The 22,020-nt window shown below is 38.0% G+C and overlaps 1 protein-coding gene across 4 annotated transcripts in view; it reads right to left on the reverse strand.

Annotated features, from left to right (window-relative positions):
- Positions 1-22,020, reverse strand: part of ARHGAP19 (Rho GTPase activating protein 19) — a 79,901-nt gene that overhangs the window by 37,196 nt on the left and 20,685 nt on the right. For 2 of the 4 annotated variants that reach the window (XM_045040510.1, XM_011287496.4), the window contains 3 exons: positions 5,028-5,293; positions 3,873-3,953; positions 2,288-2,497 (listed from right to left, as the gene is read on the reverse strand). In XM_045040510.1, coding sequence (XP_044896445.1) covers positions 2,288-2,497; positions 3,873-3,953; positions 5,028-5,293 — 557 coding nt within the window. Of the gene's footprint in view, positions 1-2,287; positions 2,498-3,872; positions 3,954-5,027; positions 5,294-7,866; positions 8,021-9,256; positions 9,301-22,020 lie in introns of those variants that run through there. The other 2 variants (XM_045040511.1, XM_045040512.1) reach the window with 2 other exon arrangements.

The following is a 22,020-nucleotide window of genomic DNA, read 5'->3' on the forward strand; positions in this document are numbered from 1 at the left end:
CACCCATTTTCCCCTCTCCCCCACCCCCATCAACCCTGTTTGTTCTCTGTATTTAAAAGTCTCTTATGGTTTAAATGGGCAAAAGATTTGAATAAACGTCCTCCAAAGAAGATATATGAATGGCCAATAAGCACTTGTATACTCTGTTTCATTTGCTATCAGTGCGATGTAAATTAAAACCACAATGAGACACTACTTCATACCTCCTAGTATGGCTATAACCCAAAAAACTGAAAATAACAAGTGTTGGCAAAAATGTTGAGAAAATTAAACCCTCCTACATTGCTGGTGGGAATGGAAAATGGTACACTTTGGAAAACAGTTTGTCAGTTCCTCAAAAAGCTAAACATAGCGTTACCATATGACCTGGCAATTCTACTCCTAGGTATATATTCTTAGCTATACAGAGAGATGAAAACATGTCCAAAAAGATCTTTGATAATGCCACCCTCTTCACTTTTCCTCACACAGGGAAAGAAATATGAGAGTGAATTATGCCCTGATAACAGGATAATCTAGGAGCTCCTCATGACATCAGAATCACTGTTTCTCCCCTAAGAGGCTACATAGGTTATCAATAAAAACAGTCCCCTGGATAATCAGAATTTCAAACAATACAAATAACCATTTGGATATAAATCATATAGACCCAAAAATAGTTAGTATGTTGTTTAAACTATTTAACTTCAATAATAAATCCAAGTTTAGGAAAGGCAGGTATTATTTCTAGAAACTATTCCTTGTTAATATGAAACCAAAAACAAAAATACCTTCCAGTTATCAGCAAGGCATATCAAATGCTACAACTGTGCCACACCTCAATATGATTGCAAAGAAGTGTGAGTCACAGGTGGTGGAGCGGAGGATTTCAAGTATGGCACTAAATTAACTCAAAGTAAACGGAACGAACATTCTTCATATTAACACTTACAAAAAACGTACCAATATTTTCCATATCTTTTTCAAGATCCAAGTTTATTTCTCTCCAAAATAATTATAAAGTTATACAACGTTTTAATAACATTTACTCATTTATATAACCTGAATGTCCTGAGAGTGCTAAAAAGAAAATCTAATCTTAATTAGAGGTTAGAAATTCAAAGCTAGTTTTTTAAGTAGTAAAAATTATTCAACAGAAAAAATAATCTTATGTTTTACTTAAAATTAAAAGAAAGAGGAAAATACCCAAGGACAGAAAATCAAGTAAGTGCAGTATAGATTTTGATGTCATGTGCGCTTAGAGCCTATAGCAGCCTAACAGCTGTGCAATTCAAGAATGAATTCCTGGGGCGCCTGGGTGGCTCAGTCAGTTAAGCGGCTGACTTCGGCTCAGGTCACGATCTCACGGTCTGTGAGTTCGAGCCCCGCGTCGGGCTCTGTGCTGACAGCTCAGAGCCTGAAGCCTGTTTCAGATTCTGTGTCTCCCTCTCTCTGACCCTCCCCCATTCATGCTCTGTCTCTCTCTGTCTCAAAAATAAATAAACATTAAAAAAAAAAAAAAAAGAATGAATTCCCTACCATACAAGCATAAAAGAGAATGAGGTAAATATGAGCTGAAAATGGAACATCCTCCAAGATGTATCACGTGAAAAAAGCAAACCACAGAACCATGTATTTAATACCCTACCACTACCAATACCTAAAAGAGAGAAAAAGAATATATGTAAGTATTTGTTTGTCAATGTATAAAATACCTCTGGCAGGATACATAAGAAATCAATAGCAATGGTTGCCTCCAAAAAGAAAATCTGGGTACTGGGGGACAGGGGCAGGAGAGAGGCTTTTCACTCTATACTTTTAAATCTTTTGAATTTTGAACCATGTGAATGTATTGCCTATTTAGAAAACAAAATTATTTTCAAAAAACAAGTCTCCTAGATTAGAGATGATCTCAACTGAAGCATAATAATACTTAATATTAGCAAATGCCTCAAGCCAAGGTAAATATAGCAAACCTATAACCATCTCAGGTATGTGAATCAATCCAATGAAAAGCATTCATTTATTGAGCAACTAAAATGTTCAAAGCACAATGCTAGGATCTATCAGAGATACAAAAATAAATAAAATCCGGATTTTATTTTCAAAGAAGATGATTTAGCAAGAAAAACACCTGATTAAAACTAAAATGGCCAATACCACCCAGAGAGCCCCAAATACCATGAATTCTTAACCAATTTTGGTGGAAGTATTACTGTGGGTTACAAACAACAGAAAATTCCAAACAACTTTACTCAACTAAAAGAAATGTATTCATTTACATCTCCTTCTCACCTCCTATACTCACCAGCAATTTTGAGGTGTGCATGGAAATGTTTATGAGTCAGCAGCGGCTCAGGTAACTCTCCTAGAAACATCTTCAGCAAGGTAGCAACATCATTTGAATGAAACTCCCCTGATTCCAAGTCAATATCAGTTCCATTATTGAGAGCATCTCTTAAAATCTGCTGTCGGACACTATTCCCTGGTACTCTAAACAAACCCTCTACTCTCAAGTCTGTTTAGCATGGGAAAAGAACAGAAGACATGCAAAAAGGAAGCAAAAAGAGAAATTACAATTAAAACAATTGATCTAGAAGACTACTTTACACTTGAAGGACCCTCTATAAACACCTTGAAGGAGATTACCCCACCACCACCACCACCAGTTTCCCAGAGAAGTTTAGAATCTCCTGGCCCTTGAGGAGACTTATCTGAACATCCCTGAGCACCTGGACATGGTCTGCCTCAGGCACATCTGGAGACTGAATTTAAACTGAACAATGATTAGAATGAGCTTGAAAAATAAGTGGGAAGAAAGCCAAATCTTCCAGAAGTCCCCTTCCCTTCGGCCATCCCAGACTTTGTTTACAGGTGCTGAATTCATCTGTGGAAGTGTGTTGCCCCTGTAAATGGTTTCCCAGCCCAAAATGAATTTGGAGTCTCTGCACTGTCCCAGAAATTAGAACTCTAACCCGTCAGATCACCTTTCAGTCTGAGATTCCCAGAAGCTTAGGATCATCGCAACTAAACTGTTCTCCCCTGCCAACTAGGTTCTAAGCTAACCTAAGAGGATTTAAAAGAGGGCGAGGGGGGCAGAATTATAGTTTTGGTCTGATCTAGAAGAAGCATAAAAGTTCATATTTTCAGCTGAGGTATATATTTACCTTTGTATAGCCTCCTAATTCAGAGGCTCAAGTTCAAATGCCTACAAGGGCGGGCAGGTAACAGTAAATGAATGAATAGGAACCAAAACAAACTGGAGAGCACATAGCTGTGCTCCAGTTGATTGTATCCAAGTGGGGGCCCCAGGATGCTAGATCTTCCTATACCAAAAGAATTTTGAAAACCTGGGCTTCCACCAGTAACTAATTTTATTTTTATTTTAATACTTTGCCAAGCAAACAACACATGAACATAGAGGATGCAAGTCCTTACATTATCGGTTTACAACCTCTGCTCTAGCTCCTACCACAGTGCCCCACATAAATAAGTCATAAATAAGGGTGCCTAGGGGTGCCCATGTGGCTCAGTCGGTTAAGCTCTGACTTCAGCTCAGTCATGATCTCGCAGTTTGTGAATTCAAGCCCCACGTCAGGCTCTGTACTGACAGCTCAGAGCCTGGAGCCTGCTTCAGATTCTGGGTCCCCCTCTCTTTCTGCTCTTCCCCCACTCACACTCTTATCTCTCAAAAAATGAATAAATATTAAAAATTTTTTAAAACAAATTCTCTCTGAAAAGAAATTTAAGAAGAAATATATTTAGAAACATGCCACCTAAAATTATAATTGGTTAGTGTCTTATGTTCATTAGCACCTACTAACTCAAGGAAGTTCATACAAAACTGACAACTCTTCATTAACACAGAACAACAAAATCCTGAGTAGTCTTACTTTTGTGTAGATACTCAATCAGTTGGTATATCTGGGCAATGCCTTCTTCCGTCAATGGGGATCCAAATACCACTCCTTTTTCTAAAAAAACATACAACAGGACAGGGCTACATTTTCCACAAATAGTACAAAATCATCATTCTTAAAAACACTCAAGCATCCTACATAACAATCCAGCAAATGTTTTCACAGGTTCAGTAAACAACAACCTTAAAGCTGTTAGTGCCCCCAAAACTGCAACAACTCTCAATCAACTCTGCATGTTTAAGATTAAACTGTAGGTTCCCTGAAGGCAAAAACTATCTTCTTAAGTAACAATACTTAGCATGTTGATAATTAGCTTAAAAATAAAAAATAGAACTTAGAGCCATGATTGTCAAAGTATGACAGACTATCCACTAGAGTATAGGGTCTAATCTATTGTCATGTTTAAACATTTTTCTCTACCTTAAATGATTTTCTTATGTTTAATAAAATGAAATAGTACCTCTTAGTATCTTATCGAAAGTAGTGCTACAATTTATTTTCTTGGGAGGCTTTTATTTTGGGTGACTCATAGCTCTTTGATAATGCCTTATCAAAGCATTCCATAGAATGAAAACATTTGAGAACTGCAATAAAAAATGTTCATTCTTGGGGCGCCTGGGTGGTTCAGTCGGTTAAGCGTCCAACTTCGGATCAGGTCATGATCTCACCGTCTGTGGGTGCAAGCCCCATGTCGGGCTCTGTGCTGACAGCTCAGAGCCTGGAGCCTGCTTTGGATTCTGTCTCCCTCTCTCTCTCCTCTCTCCCGCTCGCATGGTGTCTCTCTCTCTCTCTCTCTCTCTCTCAAAAATAAATAACCACTAAAAAAAAATTATTTTAATGTTCATTCTTTACTCTTCAGCTATGTCATAGGGCATGAAAATCAAGGTGCCTCTGATAACTACCTAAACTAAATCATGTCATCTCTCTCAGGGACTGATATACTTGCTTTAACTTATCTATTTTTTAAAAATTTTTATTACTATTACTTAAGATTTTACTACTTATGAAAATGAGAAAAATGACCAAAAAATACTTTAAATAACAGCAACTCAGTGAATGTGCAGATGTTAGGAATAAAGCCCAGGGAGCAGCTGAGACCTGCCCACCCTTCACAGACACATCCCCTACCCTTCCGCTTGAGAGACATCAGAGACCGGAAGAATCCCGGTGCTGGGCTGGCCCCACCAGGCAATTTAAGGTCCACTTCCCCCATCAGCTGAGCCAACTCAGTTCCAGGTAAGTCGATGAGCCTCGTGATATTGCTGACCACCAACTCGGTGAACACGTCAGGTTTCTCATGTCGGAGTTTCTCCACAAAAAAATCAGGATTGAAGATAATGGGCTGCCCTCGAAGGGAAGAATCATTGCAGATAACAAAATTACAGATAGCATCACTGAAAAAAATGAAATAGAAGACTCGTTAGGGGGATCATTTCTGCATGCTTCTCATGCTCTCTAAGCCATACAATTATTCACTCTTTCTGTGGGTTAATCTACATATTGGTCTTTTGAAAAACCTAATCCTTAATCTGCTGACTGTACAAAAGAAGACAATTTGAGCTTGTTGCTGTTTAGGTTATACCCACGCAGATACTTAGGAATTTCATTCAAAACAATTTTTCTTTAATGTTTATTTTTGAGAGAGAGAGAGAGAGAGGCAGATTGTGAGTAGGGGAGAGCCAGAGTGAGAGGGAGACATGGAATCCGAAGCAGGCTCCAGGCTCTGAGCTGTCAGCACACAGCCCAATGCAAGGCTCAAACCCACAAACCGCAAGATCATGACCTGAGCCGAAATCAGACACTTAACCAACTGAGCCACCCAGGCGCCCCGTGTAATTTCATTTGATAAAAAGACACCAAGGGGCGGGGCGCCTGGGTGGCGCAATCGGTTGGGCGTCCGACTTCAGCCCGGTCACGATCTCGCGGTCCGGGAGTTCGAGCCCCGCGTCAGGCTCTGGGCTGATGGCTCGGAGCCTGGAGCCTGTTTCCGATTCTGTGTCTCCCTCTCTCTCTGCCCCTCCCCCGTTCATGCACTGTCTCTCTCTGTCCCAAAAATAAATAAATGTTGGAAAAAAAAAATTTTTTTTTTAAAAAGACACCAAGGGGCTCCTGGGTGGCTCAGTCGATTAAGCATCCAACTCTTGATTTCTGCTCAGGTCACGATCTCACAATTCTTGAGATCGAACCCTACGTCAGGCTCTATGCAGACAGTCCAGGGCCTGCTTGGGATTCTCTCTCTCTGTCCCTCCTCAGCTTGCACACATGTGTGCATGCTCGCTCGCTCGCTCTCTCTCTCTCTCTCTCTCTCTCTCTCAAGATAAATAAAACACTCTAAAAAATTAAATTAAATTGAAAAAGAAAAGACACCAGGGCACCTGGGTGGCTCAGTGGGTTAAGCATTCAATTTCAGCTTGGGACATGATCTCACAGTTTGTGGGTTCAAGCCCCACATCGGGCTCTGTGCTAACAGCTTGGAACCTGGAGCCTGCTTCGGATTCTGTGTGTCCCTCTCTGTCCCTCCTCTACTCATGCTGTCTCTCTCTCAAAATAAATAAACATTAAAAAAAAATTATACTATTTCCCATGCATCATCCCAACTGTTCACAGTACCACATTTAGGCCAGTCTCAAATGCCACAGAAACACATGATAGTAAGCATAAAACTATAAAAGAGCTAAAACTGCATCTAAATAGTGTAGTAGACATTTTGGAGACATTTACTCTACCCATAGGGTTCTTTGGTTCCTGGGTCCCTATACAGGCATTTTCTAATAATCAGCTCCCTTTAACTGAGTCAGCTGCCCTTGGATTCTATTCCTCATAATCGGAAAGCCTCCCCCAGAATGAAAAGCCTTCACCTTTACAGGTATATAAAATAAATTAATTCCACCTTACCCAGGTCCAGAAATAGGCTTGTGGGGTTTTTTTGTTGTTGTTGTTGTTGTTTTTTATTATTTATTTTGAGAGAGAGAGGCAGAAAGAGAGAAAGAGGTAAAGTCTCAAGCAGGTCCTGCACTATCAGCAGAGAGCCCACGCAGGACTCAAATTCACAAACCATGACATCATGACCTGAACTGAAATCAAGAGTCAGATACTCAACCAAGCCACCCAGGTGCTCTAAGAAATAAGTTTTATTTTACAATCCTTCAACTCTAGGGTGCCTGAGTGGCTCAGGCAGTTAAGGGTCCAACTCTTGATTTTGGCTCAGGTCATGATCTCACGGTTCATGAGTTCGAGCCCCTCATGGGCTCTGCGCTGACAGCACAGGGCCTGCTTAAGACTCTCCCTCTTTCTCTCTCCCTCCCCCACACATACTCTGTCTCTCTCAAAAATAAAACAAAATAAAATCCTCCAAGCCTAGATGCCTCTGACCGTCATCTAAGTCCAACCTTTGTTCAGACAGTTTCTTCTCTCTAGGGCACTTGGCAAACTTCTACATCTTGCTCCTAATTTCACTTTTCTCTCACTAAATAATACTAAGCTGATATGTTCTGTGGGCCCCTGATCTTAGCTGGTTTTCCACTCCTACATTACTCAGGCTGCACTCCTGGCAAAGTTCCTTTGACTCTCAGGAAATATTTTCTTCCCTATTCATTGTTTTCTAATACCTAACTACTATACTCCTTTGTACTTCATGTGATTCCACCTCTGAGAGCAGACACAACAACACTTGTTTGTATCCATTATCAATTATCTCTAATGGCTTGTTCTAACCCTTATTATATAAAGGCATCTACTATATAACCAAAGAGTAGAACACAAGCCAGAAAGGACAAGTCATCACGTCTGCCAGGCGAAGTCAAAATCCACCTGACACACACAAACATTCCCACAATAAAAAAATAAATTAAAAAAATCACAACTTAAAGTCTTCCACAACATCCTAGGTACCAAAATACTGTTGAAGGAAAAATAACACTCTAAATATTAAATATTAGTGATCTGTAATCCACTTTGTCAACACTACCTGGATAATTTTTAACAATGGCATAATGGAAACAAGGCATGGGAAAACTTCAAAGTTTGTCACTACTTCCTTGAAAAATTATCACATAACTTCAATCAACAGCCCGAATCTTCAATTGGTGGCTACTAATTCCTTCTTTTCTCTGGAATGACAATATAAGAATTCATGTAAAAATTTTAAATTATGCGTATTCTCAAGCCAAAGAGTCAGTAAAGAAAGATACCTTAACCTGCTTATCTCTTCAACCTTTTTACACACAAAGAAAGGTTATTTTCCCTGTAAATATGCCAATGATGAGAAGCCAATTAAAACCAAAAGTAACCATTGGCAAAACCTCTTTTTTTTTTTTAATGTCATCTTATTTCAGTTAAGAACCAATGGTCAATATAAAACTACTGTTTATAATCACTGCCAATCAGAAATCACTACTCTGAGACAGCCAGAAAAAATCATGAAATGTATCAGCACTGAAAAGATTCTTATAATTTACTGAGGCTAAACTATCATTTTACGGATTTCACACTCCTTTTAATTCTGAAAAACAGATTTCAGATCAAATTAGTTCTAACATGTATATATACATGAATAGCATCCATTATACCCCGAAGTAGAACCACATACAGACATATAACTTTCAGATCTTTAGTTTATTAATATCCAGAGAAATACTCGGTTAAAATTCTAAAATTTCCATCACAGATGACCCTCCAGCACTAAACTGGATCACATACACATGTGAGAAAGGAACTAGAAGCACAAAGCCCTAGCTACATAGTTTCTCAACAGAGTCCTTCCTGCCTGGCCATTAGCCCCCAAGTGTGCCCCCTCCTAAACAGGTAGAACTGGTAGAAGAATAAGTAATTCAAGGCTGCCCCTACCTACTCACAAAGAATCCCAGAAAAATTCCCTTGGAGTCCTAACACACAGGTCACAAATAAGCAATCTCCTCTTTTCTCCTTCTGCTTTTCCTCCCCTTCCTTCTCCTGATCATTCACTCTTGTTCTGCCCTACTTTAATGTCTTTAACCTAGTTTTTTGTTTCCTCTTCCTCACTTTTTCTGAGGGGGGCATCTGGTAAGACAGGATGCAAGAGAGAGAAATGGTTAAAAAAGAAGTAAAATGGAAGATGAGAGGTGGAAAAGACAGATACAGTGGGATACATTTTTTTAATTACCCCCATACCACACAGCCCACTAATCCCTTTCCGCAGAATACACAATATCACAATACAAAGGTAAGAATATCAAGGAACACATTAAGTACTTAAGAGATTTCTAGGACTAACAAAAAAATACTACATTTAAGCAAAAACAACTTCCTACTCTATGGTATCTTATTTTAAAACAAAGTCTAAGTTTGCTCAAGTTCAAGAAAAAAATTTAATTTCTTACATAAGTGCTGAAAGCTTCTGATGAGGCATTGGTAAATCGAAGAGACAGGAAAAAAGCTTTCTCCTTGTTTGTTATGACAAAGGAGCCTTCCTTTCCCTGCCCCATCACAGCCTACACAAATTCCAGACATGTTAGAGGATACAAGGGCATATTATGGGGCCTGAAAGGCAGTACTTACCAGGACTCTACGCACTCATCTACAAGTAGGAACAAAACAGAAATTAAAAACTGGAGCAGTTCATTGTATTTGCCAATGCGTACTTGAAACTCAACAGTAGTTCCGCATCACACTGAAAATTGTATTAGACAAAACAATCACATAACGTAAGAGTATAAGGACAAGTAGTTTTATAATATGGAGAGGATGATCCCTACCTCACATCATACACAAAAGACAAATTCCAGACAGAACAAAGATCTAAATATAAAAAGTCAAACTTTAAAAAGTTTAGAAAAGAGCAAAGAATAACTGAGACAGAGGAAATGTCTTAAACAAGGCATAAAAAGCACAATCCACAAAGAAAAAATTGATATATTTAACTACATTAAAACTGTAAATGTCTGTACAACAAATGGCATTATGAACAAAGTTCTTTAAAAAAGAAATCAAAATGCCTCTGGAGAGAGGAACAGGAATGAAAGAACAGGAGTGGGAGAAAAACTTTTCACTGTATGCTCTTTTGTATTTTCTGCATTTTTGATTCATGTGAACATACTACTCATTCACATACATAAATAAATAGATTTAAAACTTTAAGGGGTGCCTGGATAGCTCAGTTGGTTAAATATCCGACTTCAGCTCGGATCATGATCTCGTGGTTTGTGAGTTCAAGCCCGTGGAGGTCTGTGCGAACAGCTCAGAGCCTGGAGCCTGCTTTAGGTTCTGTGTCTCCCTCTCTCTCTCCCCCTCCCCCTGCTCACACTGTCTCTCTGTCTCTCTCTCTCAAAAATAAATAAGCATTAAAAAAATTTTTTAATAAAACTTTAAAATAACAAAATAAAAGGCATAAACTGGAAAAAAATATTTGTCATGCATATAAAAGGATTAGTATTCAGAATTCATCACTCTAAAATTTTATGTCTAAAATTTATAAGAAAAATACACTCGGGGCACCTGGGTGGCTCAGTCAGTTAAGCAGCCGACTTCGACTCAGGTCATGATTTCGCAGTCTGTGAGTCCGAGCCCCACGTCCGGCTCTGTGCTGACAGCTCAGAGCCTGGATCCTGTTTCAGATTCTGTGTCTCCCTCTTTCTGACCCTCCCCCATTCATGCTCTGTCTCTCTCTGTTTCAAAAATAAATAAACGTTTAAAAAAATTAAAAAAAAAAAAAGAAAAATACACTCAACTCAAAGAAAATTAGACAAAAGATATGATGAAGTAATTCACCAAAGAGGAGCCCTAAGTGACTGACAAACATGAAAGGAATCTCAACTCTAAAAATTATAAGGATAGAAGCACGTGGGTGGCTCAGTCGGTTAAGCAACCAACAGGCTCAGGTCATGATCTCATGGTTCATAAGTTCAAGCCCTGCATTGAGCTTTGAACTGACATTGCAGAGTCTGCTTTGGATTCTCTGTCTCCCTCATTCTCTGCCCCTCCCCTGTTTGCACTCTCTCTCAAAAATTAGTAAACATTAAAAGAATTTTTTTTTTAATTACAATAGTTGGGGCGCCTGGGTGGCTCAGTCAGTTAAATGTCCAACTTCGGGCTCAGGTCATGATCTCATAGTTCATGGGTTTGAGCCCCACATCGGGCTCTGTGTTGACAGCTCAGAGCCTGGAGCCTATTTCGGATTCTGTGTCTCTGTCTCTCTCTCTGCCCCTCCCTCGCTCGTGCTCGCTCTCTCTCTCTCTTTCAAAAATAAATAAAACATTTTAAAAGTAAATAAATAAATATGGGGCGCCTGGGTGGCTCAGTTGGTTAAGCGACTGACTTCAGCTCAGGTCATGATCTCACAGTTTGTGAGTTCGAGCCCCACATCAGGCTCTGTGCTGACAGCTCAGAGCCTGGAGCCTACTTCAGATTCTATGTCTCCCCCGATCTCTACCCCTCCCCTGCTCACGCTCTGTGTCTCTCTGTCTCTCAGTAATAAATAAACGTTAAAAACAATTTTTTTAATAAATAAATAAATATCACAAGGGTAAAGCAAAGTGAAGAATGGTACCTTTCCCCATCCATCATTTTGGCAAAAACTATCAGATTTAGGCATTATCTTTTTATCCCTAGTTTGCTAAGGGTTGGTTATTTATTTATTTATTTATTTATTTATTTATTTATTTATGTATTTATTATCATGAGTCAGTGCTTAATTTTATCAATTTTTGTGCATCTATTAATATGACTTTTCTCCCTTATTTTGTTGATGTGGTGAATGACACTGATTAATGTTAAGCCAATTGTGCATCTCTAGAATAAATGTAATATTGTTATGATATATCATTTTTATATATTGTTGAATTTGGTTTGCTAATATTTAGATTTCTCCACATTCATTCATAAGTGAGAAAGTCATGGAATTGCTTTCCAAAAGTATAGAGTTCCTATGAAATCTTTCATTAAGCCAAAATGGCATAAAGTGAAGAAGCAGTCACCATTAACTCATATGGAAATTTTTTTTTGCATCTTGACCCCCCAAATAACCCCTCTTAGTCTTTTCAGATCCCTTAGGACCTATAACTCACAGATCCTCACAGACACAGTTCAGAGTTATGGCAGCTTGCTACTAAGATGCTAAGTGCAGTGGGAAGGAGCTTGGTGGGGCCACTCTTGTTGATCAGGCTCTGAGCTGCCTCTATAATGGCTCAATGGAAAATAAACGCTGAATACTATTTTCACTTCTTTGCCTTTTTTCATAAAAATGGAAATCCTCTTTGGATTGCTTTCAGTTAGTGAAAATCGGCACTAATGGAGGTCCCTCATAAAAGTGGCCAAACACAGATGGTCAAAATGCAGGTGATACCTGTGCAGTGGCGCCACCACCCGTCCACAGTTTCACTTTCTGGGGTCCACAGATAATCTTCCTCTGACCTATCATCAGAAGGTCAACAGTAGTCTAACAACTACCACAATGCCTACATCACTCACCTCACGTCTCACTGCACAGGCATATTTTCATCTCACATCATCACAAGAAGGGTGTGTACAGCACAAAAGATACTCTGAGAGAAAGACTACACCCACATAATTTTTATTATGGTATAATTGTTCTATTTGATTGTTATTTATTGCCCTATTGTATCTAGTTTTTGTTATTAATCTCTTAATATGTCTAATTTATACATTAAACATTATCATAGCTATGTACATATAGGAAAAAAGTATATATGGCGTTCAGTACTATCCATAGCTTCAGACATCCACTGGGGGGGTCTTGGAACATATCCCCCATGGACAGAATGGGACTACCGTTATTGTCTTCATTAGGTTTTATATAAAGGTTGTGCTGGCCCGGGGCACCTGGGTAACTCAGTCAGTTAGGCATCCAACTCTTGATTTCAGCTCAGGTCATGATCTCACAGTTTGTGAGATGGAGCCCCACATGAGACTCTGCACTGATAGTGTGGAGCCTGCTTAGGATTCTCTCTCTCTCTTTCTCTCTCTCTCTCTCTCTCAAAATAAATAAATAAACATTAAAAAAAAAGATTGTGTTTCCATATAAAATTAGTTGGGGAATATGTTTTATTTTTCTATTTTCTGAAAAAGTTTATGTGAGATTGATGTTATTGTTTCTTTAAATATTTGATCAAATTGGCTGATGAAGCCATCTAAACCTAGAGCTTTCTTTGTGAGGTTTTTAATTATATATTCAATTTACTTTATGTTACAGGACTATTCAAATTTTCTATTTCTTCTTACATTAATTTTGGTTAAGCTGGACATTTCTAGGACTTTGTCTATTTCACATAAAATTTCAAGCTTTATTGGCATAAACTTGCTTATAATATTCTCTTAGGTACTTTTTTTAAAAGATTCCTTATTTTTGATTATTTTTTTAAATGTTTATTTATTTATTTTGAGAGTGAAAAAGAGAGAGCATGCATGCGTGCAAGCAGGAAAGAGGCAGAGAGAGAATCCCAAGCACCCTCCACGTTATCAACACAGAGCCCAAGGCAGGGCTCAAACTCACCAACCATGAGTCATGACCTGAGCCAAAATCAAGAGTCGGACACTTAATCAACTGAGTCACCCAGGCACCCCCTCCTTTGAGGTATTTTTTAATGGTTCCTCTTAAGAACTACAAAGTTACATAATGATGTCCTTCTCTTTGTTCCTGATATTGATAATTTATGTTTTCTCTTTTAATTTATGAATCTTATTAGAGGTTTATTATTCGTTTTGTCAAGGTTACAGCTTTTGATTTTGCTGAATCCCTCTATCACGTATTTGCTGTTTATTTCATTAATTTCTGCTCTTATCTTTATTGCTTCCTTTCTTTGCTGGATTCAGGGTAAAGGTGGCACTGCAAATCAGTGGGGAATCAATGACCTTTTGACTAAATGGTGTGGGACACTTGGCTATCTACAGGAGGAAAAAGTGAAAATTGACCTCTATCACACAATATACACAAAGATCATCAATTGCAGGTGAGTGGCAGATCTAAAGGTGAATAGCAGAACCATAAACCTACTAGAAGGTAATATAGAAGAATACATTCTGGAACTGAAGCTGAGGAAATTTTTTAAATAGTTTTTAAATACCGCATTAAAAATATTAACCACAAGGGGGCGCCTGGGTGGTTCAGTCGGTTAAGCATCTGACTTGGTTTCCGCTCAGGTCATAATCTCACAGTTTCATGAGTTCAAGCACAGAGCCTGCTTGAGATTCTCGGTCTCCCTCTCTCTTTGCCCCATCCCTACTCATGCTGTTTCTGTCTCTCAAAATAAATAAATAATCTTAAAATATACATATATTAACCATAGAGGTACCTGGGTGGCTCAGTTGTTTGAGCATCCAACTCTTGATTTTGGCTCAGGTCATGATCCCAGGGTCATGGGATCAAGCCCATGTCAGGCTCCATACTGAGCGTGGAGCCTGATTAAGAGTTTCTCTCTCTCTCTCCCCCTGCCCCTCTCTTCCACACACACTCTTTTTCTTAGTCTTAAAAAAAAAGAAGAAGAGGGGCGCCTGGGTGGTGCAGTCGGTTAAGCGTCCGACTTCAGCCAGGTCACGATCTCGCGGTCCGTGAGTTCCAGCCCGCGTCAGGCTCTGGGCTGATGGCTCAGAGCCTGGAGCCTGTTTCCGATTCTGTGTCTCCCTCTCTCTCTGCTCCTCCCCCGTTCATGCTCTGTCTCTCTCTGTCACAAAAATAAATAAAACGTTGAAAAAAAATAATAATAAAAAAAAAAAAAAAGAAGAAACAAACCCAATAGAAAAACGGGCATGAAATTTCAATAAAATCTCATTAAAAAATTAGCCAAATGGCCCATATATTCATAAAGAAAAAAATTGTTCAATATCATTAAATATCAAGGAAATGCAAATTTTAAAACAATGACATACTATTATCCAACAGAATGACTAAAATTAAAAAGAATGACAATACCAAAGCTTAGACAAACTGACAGTAACTCTTTTATACTGATAGTGAGGCTATAAATTGATACAAGCATTTTAGAAAACTGTTTGGTCTTACCTACTAAAGTTGAACAAAAGTGTATCCTGTGACCCCAGCAATTCTAAAACATGTCTAATGTATGCAGCCACATGTGCACCAAATCATTAGTAGAAACATTAATTTCTAAACAGCCAAAATATCCAGAATGATTCCTTAAATTGTGGCATATATAATGGTATATTTTACAGCAATGAAAATGAGCAAACTCCAGTCACATGCACCATCATGAATGAATCTCACATGTAATGATGAGCAAAAGAAGTCTCTCATACCACACACACACACACACACACACACACACACACACACACACAGACTACTTAGTATGCAAGACCATTTACATCAAATTTTGAGAACAGACAAAACTATATTATTTAGCAATACTTACTTAAGTGGTAAAATTGTAAAGAGAAGCAAAGATATATTTACCATAAAATTCAGGAAACTGGCTACCTTTGAGGAGTAGTAATTAAGAAAAGGAGGCAAAAAGGGGAGTTGAGGGGAGTTTCCAGGGTGCTAGCACTATTCTTGTGATAAATCATGGAGCTATGGGAAAAAGGAGGTTCATTTGAATGACTTATAGCTAATGTTAAGGTTTACTGAAGCTGGGCAATAGGAAAATACTGATCATATTATTCTACATTCTTGTATGTAGAACCACATCTTCCAAGATAAATCTTTTTTTTTTTTTATTTTTTTTAACGTTTATTTATTTTTGAGACAGAGAGAGACAGAGCATGAACGGGGGAGGGGCAGAGAGAGAGGGAGACACAGAATCGGAACCAGGCTCCAGGCTCTGGGCCATCAACCCAGAGCCCAACGCGGGGCTCGATCTCACGGACCGTGAGATCGTGACCTGAGCTGAAGTCAGACGCTTAACCGACTGAGCCACCCAGGCGCCCCCTTCCAAGATAAATCTTAAGAAACCAAGCAGATTTGACCTAAATCTTGCTACAACTTGATGTTAATATCATAGAAAGTCAACGTGAATAGTAAAGGTTAACTTCCTCATCACAGGAGTTTTTGATACATGAACAGAACCAGGAGAATTAGTAGTTAGGCAGTAGGCATACAGAGATAGTTAGGACTCCAGTATTTAAATGCATATATTAGGTAACTATCCCAAAGAAGAATAAGAGGCAGGGTCTATTAAAAAGGAAACTTTGGGGGCATCTGGCTGGCTCAATTGGTAGAGAATGTATGTGACTCTTGATCTCAGGGTCGTGAGTTCAAGCCCCACCTTAGACATAGAGCTTACATTAAAAAAAAAAAAAAGAAAGAAAAACGGCACAAAAAGAGACACTCAGATCAATGAAACAGAATAGAGAACCCAGAAATGGACCCACAAACATATGGCCAATTAATCTTTAACAAAGCAGGAATGAATATCCAATGGAATAAAGACAGGCTCTTCAGCAAATGGTGCTGGGAAAACTGGACAGCAACATGCAGAAAAATGAACCTGGACCACTTTCTTACAGCATACACAAAAATAAACTCAAAATGGATGAAAGACCTAAATGTAAGACAGGAAGCCATCAAAATCCTCGAGGAGAAAGCAGGCAAAAACCTCTTTGATCTTGGCCGCAGCAACTTCTTACTCAACACATCTCCAGAGGCAAGGGAATCAAAAGCAAACATGAACTATTGGGACCTCATCAAAATAAAAAGCTTCTACACAGCAAAGGAAACAAGCAGCAAAACTAAAAGGCAACCAACAGAATGGGAGAAGATATTTGCAAACGACGTATCAGATAAAGGATTAGTATCCAAAATCTATAAAGAACTTATCAAATTCAACACCCAAAAAACAAATAATCCAGTGAAGAAATGGGCAAAAAACATGAATAGACACTTCTCCAAAGAAGACATCCAGACAGCCAATCGACACATGAAAAAATGCTCAAGGGGCGCCTGGGTAGCTCAGTCAGTTAAGCCTCTGACTTCAGCTTCAGGTCATGATCTTGCACTCTGGGAGTTCGAGCCCCTCAGGCTCTGTGCTGACAGCTCAGAGCCTGGAGCCTGCTTCGGATTTTGTGTCTCCTTCTCTCTCTACCCCTCCGCCTCTCACGCTCTCTCTCTCTCTCTCTTTCTCAAAAATAAATAAACATTAAAAAAAAAAGAAAAAAATGCTCAACATCACTCATCATCAGGGAACTACAAATCAAAACCACAATGAGACACCACTTCAAACCTGTCAGAATGGCTAACATTAACAACCCAGGCGACAACAGATGGCGGCGAGGATGCAGAGAAAGAGGATCTCTTTTGCATTGTTGGTGGGAATGCAAGCTGGCGCAGCCACTCTGGAAAACAGTATGGAGGTTCCTCAAAAAATTAAAAATATAGAACTACCCTATGACCAGCAATTGCACTACTAGGTATTGATCCAAGGGATACAGGTGTGCTGTTTCAAAGAGGTACATGCACCCCAATGTTTATAGCAGTGCTATCAACAATAACCAAAGTATGGAAAGAGCCCAAATGTCCACTGATGGATGAATGGATAAAGAAGATGTGGTATATATATACAATGGAGTATTACTTGGCAATCAAAAAGAATGAAATCTTGCTATTTGCAACTACATGGATGGAACTAGAGGGTATTATGCCAAATGAAATTAATCAGAGAAAGACAAATAGCATATGACTTTACTCATATGAGGACTTTAAAATACAAAATGAACATAAAGGAAGGGAAGGAAGAATAATATAAAAACAGGGAGGGGAACAAAACATAAAAAACTCTTAAATATGCAGAACAAACAGAGGGTTGCTGGAGGGGTTGTGGGAAGGGGGATGGGCTAAATGGGTAAGGGACATTAAGGAATCTACTTCTGAAATCATTGTTGCACTATATGTTAACTAACTTGGATATAAATTTAAAAATAAATAAATTATTAAAAATAAGAAAGAAAGAAAGAAAGAAAGAAAGAAAGAAAGAAAGAAAGAAAGAAAGAAAGAAAGAAAGAAAGAATAATTTGTATAACCTACTTATTGTCTGCTATGATTACTCTTACCACTAGATGGAAGTCTACATGTAAGGTAATCTGCTTAGTGAAAGAACTAGAAACAGAATCCACAGCTGAAAAATCAATTACAGAATAATGAAATGCAAGTGCTTTTGAGACATGTTGAACCCATGAATCTGCAAAATTCAAGACAGTGGGGGGAAAAATATGTATCCTGCAGATGTATCTTTTGGCTGACTGCTACCAAAACTGCATACCCACAAAAACTAAATGTTTCCTCCCTAGTGAATTGCTTAACTTGATTTGTTCTCCAAGAACCACAACCTTGGCAACATCTATCAAAATATGAGCTATATTTAAAGTTGTCTAAATCTGACTTACCACCCTAAGAGAAGTAGGCACTCTCTGACTACTTTTTCAACTGTCTGGCTCTGAAATATGGCTTTCAATGTGTCACTTTCTGGGAGAGCTGTTAGATAGGAATACACAGAAGTATTAAACGAGAGGCTACTCTTCCTTTTTCTGCATATAAATTTAAACTGGTATCATGAAAAGTTGTATATATAGAGAAAGGATAAAACAAACCCCATGTGCCCAAGCTGGCAGCATTTTTATATAACAAAAACAGTTCAAAGTTGACAAGTAGTACTACAAGGTTTCAGCAAATAATATCCAATTTCTTAGACAAGAAACATTTATATCCTAAAGTCCACCCTTAGAATAGCTGTCCAAGGTTTTGTAATTAGGACCTCTTATCTCTAATTTAGATTCCAAAAGTCTGCAAAAGTATATTTGTCCTCTACATTTGATCTCAACATAAACTAATTTCAAAGTACTAGAGCAACTTAACCTGAAATAAATTATTTAGAAATTAAAGAATTCCTGGAGCGTCTGGGTGGCTCAGTGGGTTAAGCATCTGATTTTGGCTCAGGTCATGATCTCATGGTTTGTGGGCTGGAGCCCCGCATCCGGCTCTGTGCTGACAGTGGGAACCTACTTCAGACTCTTTCTCTCCCTCTATCTCTGCCCCCCACCTCAAAAAATAAACAAACATTAAAAAAAAAATGTTTTTTAAGAAACTAAAGAATTCCTAATTGCTTATCTTAACCTTAACATTTTTGGAAATCTGACCTAAGATTTTGCCCTATAGAATGACGACCCAATGTCCTCAGTCAAGAGGGCTAATTATACCTCCTCAAAGTATCAGTAACACAAATTTATTAACATGTATTTACTTATCAATTTGTATCCTTTTTAGGTGTCACAAGAATTGGTATTAATTCTGCTGCTGCCACCTCTCTTAATTTTTCTCCTTCAGGCAGGTATACAATAAGAAAGTTTATTTGAATTAGAAAAATTACATCAAAATTCCTTATTTGGAGAAAGTTCTAAAAGATGCTTTGCTCACAATACAGTGTCTCTCTTATCATTACCTAAAATCTGTTTACCACTCAGAAAAGTATAGTCCAAACTTCAGGAGACTCTCTTTTCCAACAGACTTGAAATGACATGAGCCTCAGGCAACTAAAACACAAAGTACTTCTATGTATGATCAGATTAGGTTCCAAAGACTACTTCTAAATCTATTTGTTCCAAAGTCCAGAGTGATCCTATCCAAGAGACAGCAAGTGCTTTTGCTCTGACATGTGACATTCATATCTTTAAAAAGAGCTTCTATTACCTTGGTCAATATTCTACAAACCTAATCATAAGTCTCTTCAACTAGCATAAGAAGGTGAAATCATAGTCACTCATGTGTCATTTAAAATCAAACTAACCATGATCTACTGAGTGCTTTGTCATTTTAAGAAATCATAAGGTATAGGGACAAGACCCTAAGGTAATTTGCTGGCCTCCAGAAGTTTAAAATTCACTCAGCTTTTATTTTTTCCCCCCACTACCTCTATTTTCAAAAATACAAGTAGCCAACTGCAGGTATAATTAAGCACAGGAGCACCTAGAGATGACTTTGAAAATTAGGTTGTAAACAATTTTTGTTTTATTGTATTTGCATATATACGTTATTTTAAAGAGCTCTTTCGGCAACTGCTAAAAATCCTTTGCACTGCAAGCAATTATGAGACTTTTTCACAGTAGTACGTCTTAAGCAACCTCCACTTTGGGAAAACACATACCTTCCCACTCCGTCTGAATGACACCAACTGTTGAGAAGATGGAATGCTGAAAAGATGGCATTCTAATATATGGGATTTTATGGTGCATCAAGTATGTAATACTTTCGAAAAAAAATTTTAAGTATTTTGAAAAATACTTTTTGAAAGTTTAAATATTCTAATGTCTTTTCAACACTTTTATTTCTCAACACCCAAAAAGAATCTATGTTGTCAGTTAAAATACTTACACTTTAATAAAATTTAGGTTTTATCCCCTATACAACCTTAATATACATACCCTGTATTTAAATTTTCAATAAAGGGGCACCAGGGTGGCTCAGTTGGTTAAGTGTCCAACTTCGGCTCAGGTCATAATCTCACAGTTCACGAGTTCAAGCCCTACATGGGCTCTGCGCTAACAGTGTGGAGCCTGTTTCAGATCCTCTGTCCCCCTCTCTCTCTGCCCCTCCCCATAAACATTTAAAAAATAAAAATAAAAAAATAAATCTTCAATGAAAACTGTTAACACATGATGTAGGCATGTTTCACACTGGTGGACTTTGATTACAAGAGCCTGGTCACAAGGATAGCTGCCACAAAATGACCTTACCAAAAGAAAAAATATTAATAAAGTAAGCCTTGACACTTGAGTGAAGAAACTATTATTGCAACCAAGGGAAGGACTGTGGGGATTCTAAAATGCAAAAAAAACTTAAAAATGATAAATAGACTTAAGTATACAAAAGCTAGCCATACTTCAAAGTACAACTTCCAGTGCATGTAGCAATCTCCAATCAGACTATAAAAGAAAGTCATTGATGATAATGCCAAGTATAATATTACTAAATTGTATCACTGTATACTTTCTTGGTTTCTCCCCCAATTCTGTTTCCTATTATTTGGTGAGTTATTCTTTAGCGTCATTAATATTACTTACTTGGTTTTATTTTTGTAATTGTGTTCAACATGAAAATAAGTGAAGAACTTTCTCATTATATAATCCCAATATCACTCTTTAGGTTAGTTTCTAAATTAATAAGGTTCTCCCCTACCCAAAGAGGAGATAAAGAGGGCTTTATCTCTAATCAGATAATCTGTCTAATCAGATGACATATTATCTTAAAACTGTCAAATAATGTTTTACTTATTTATAATAACACATTTCAGAGACTTGGACAAAGATCAACCAAACTATTTTAATTTTCTATGGGAAAAATGAAAAGAACAAAAAAATAAAAACACAATCACATAATGTTACATTTCTGAAGTGGATATAGCTTTATGTGATATGTTGGACATTTTCTGTTAAACTGGGGGAAGTTTATTTGTCATAGATTGGCTCAGATTATTATTGCATTTTTGTAATCTCACTGAGTCCCAAGAAATTAGTTTTATGCTACATAATAAACTCTGGTCAGTAAGCAAGAGAAATAAAGCTCAAACTTGACTACATTTATTTGAAACTGATCCATATGTCTTTAAATGAAACATCTCATCTCCGTATTTGTGTATACAAGCAATATTTTAATTATGTATTAATTTTTCAAAAGCCAAAGTGTTATTACTTCAGCACAACTAAATTCAGCAGGGGGTGACTAAATTTTTCTATGGTTCCGTTTCATTCTGGTGTCCAGCTTTCATGTAATAGTTCAGCCTGACAAATCACCTGTATTTAATCTAGTAACTGATACTATTATTATGTTTTCATATGATCATCTTAAAAGTTATGGCTTTTTTTATAGTGTTATAGTTATGAATTTCACACTAACACATTTCCCGTTATAAAATGTACTATCATTAACGCACTCCATATTTTTTTTTTAATTTTTTTTTTTCAACGTTTATTTATTTTTGGGACAGAGAGAGACAGAGCATGAACGGGGGAGGGGCAGAGAGAGAGGGAGACACAGAATCGGAAACAGGCTCCAGGCTCCGAGCCATCAGCCCAGAGCCTGATGCGGGGCTCGAACTCACGGACCGCGAGATCGTGACCTGGCTGAAGTCGGACGCTTAACCGACTGCGCCACCCAGGCGCCCCAACGCACTCCATATTTGAATAATTA

This window comes from Felis catus, chromosome D2, assembly GCF_018350175.1.
Source record: "Felis catus isolate Fca126 chromosome D2, F.catus_Fca126_mat1.0, whole genome shotgun sequence".
Taxonomy (NCBI): domain Eukaryota; kingdom Metazoa; phylum Chordata; class Mammalia; order Carnivora; family Felidae; genus Felis; species Felis catus.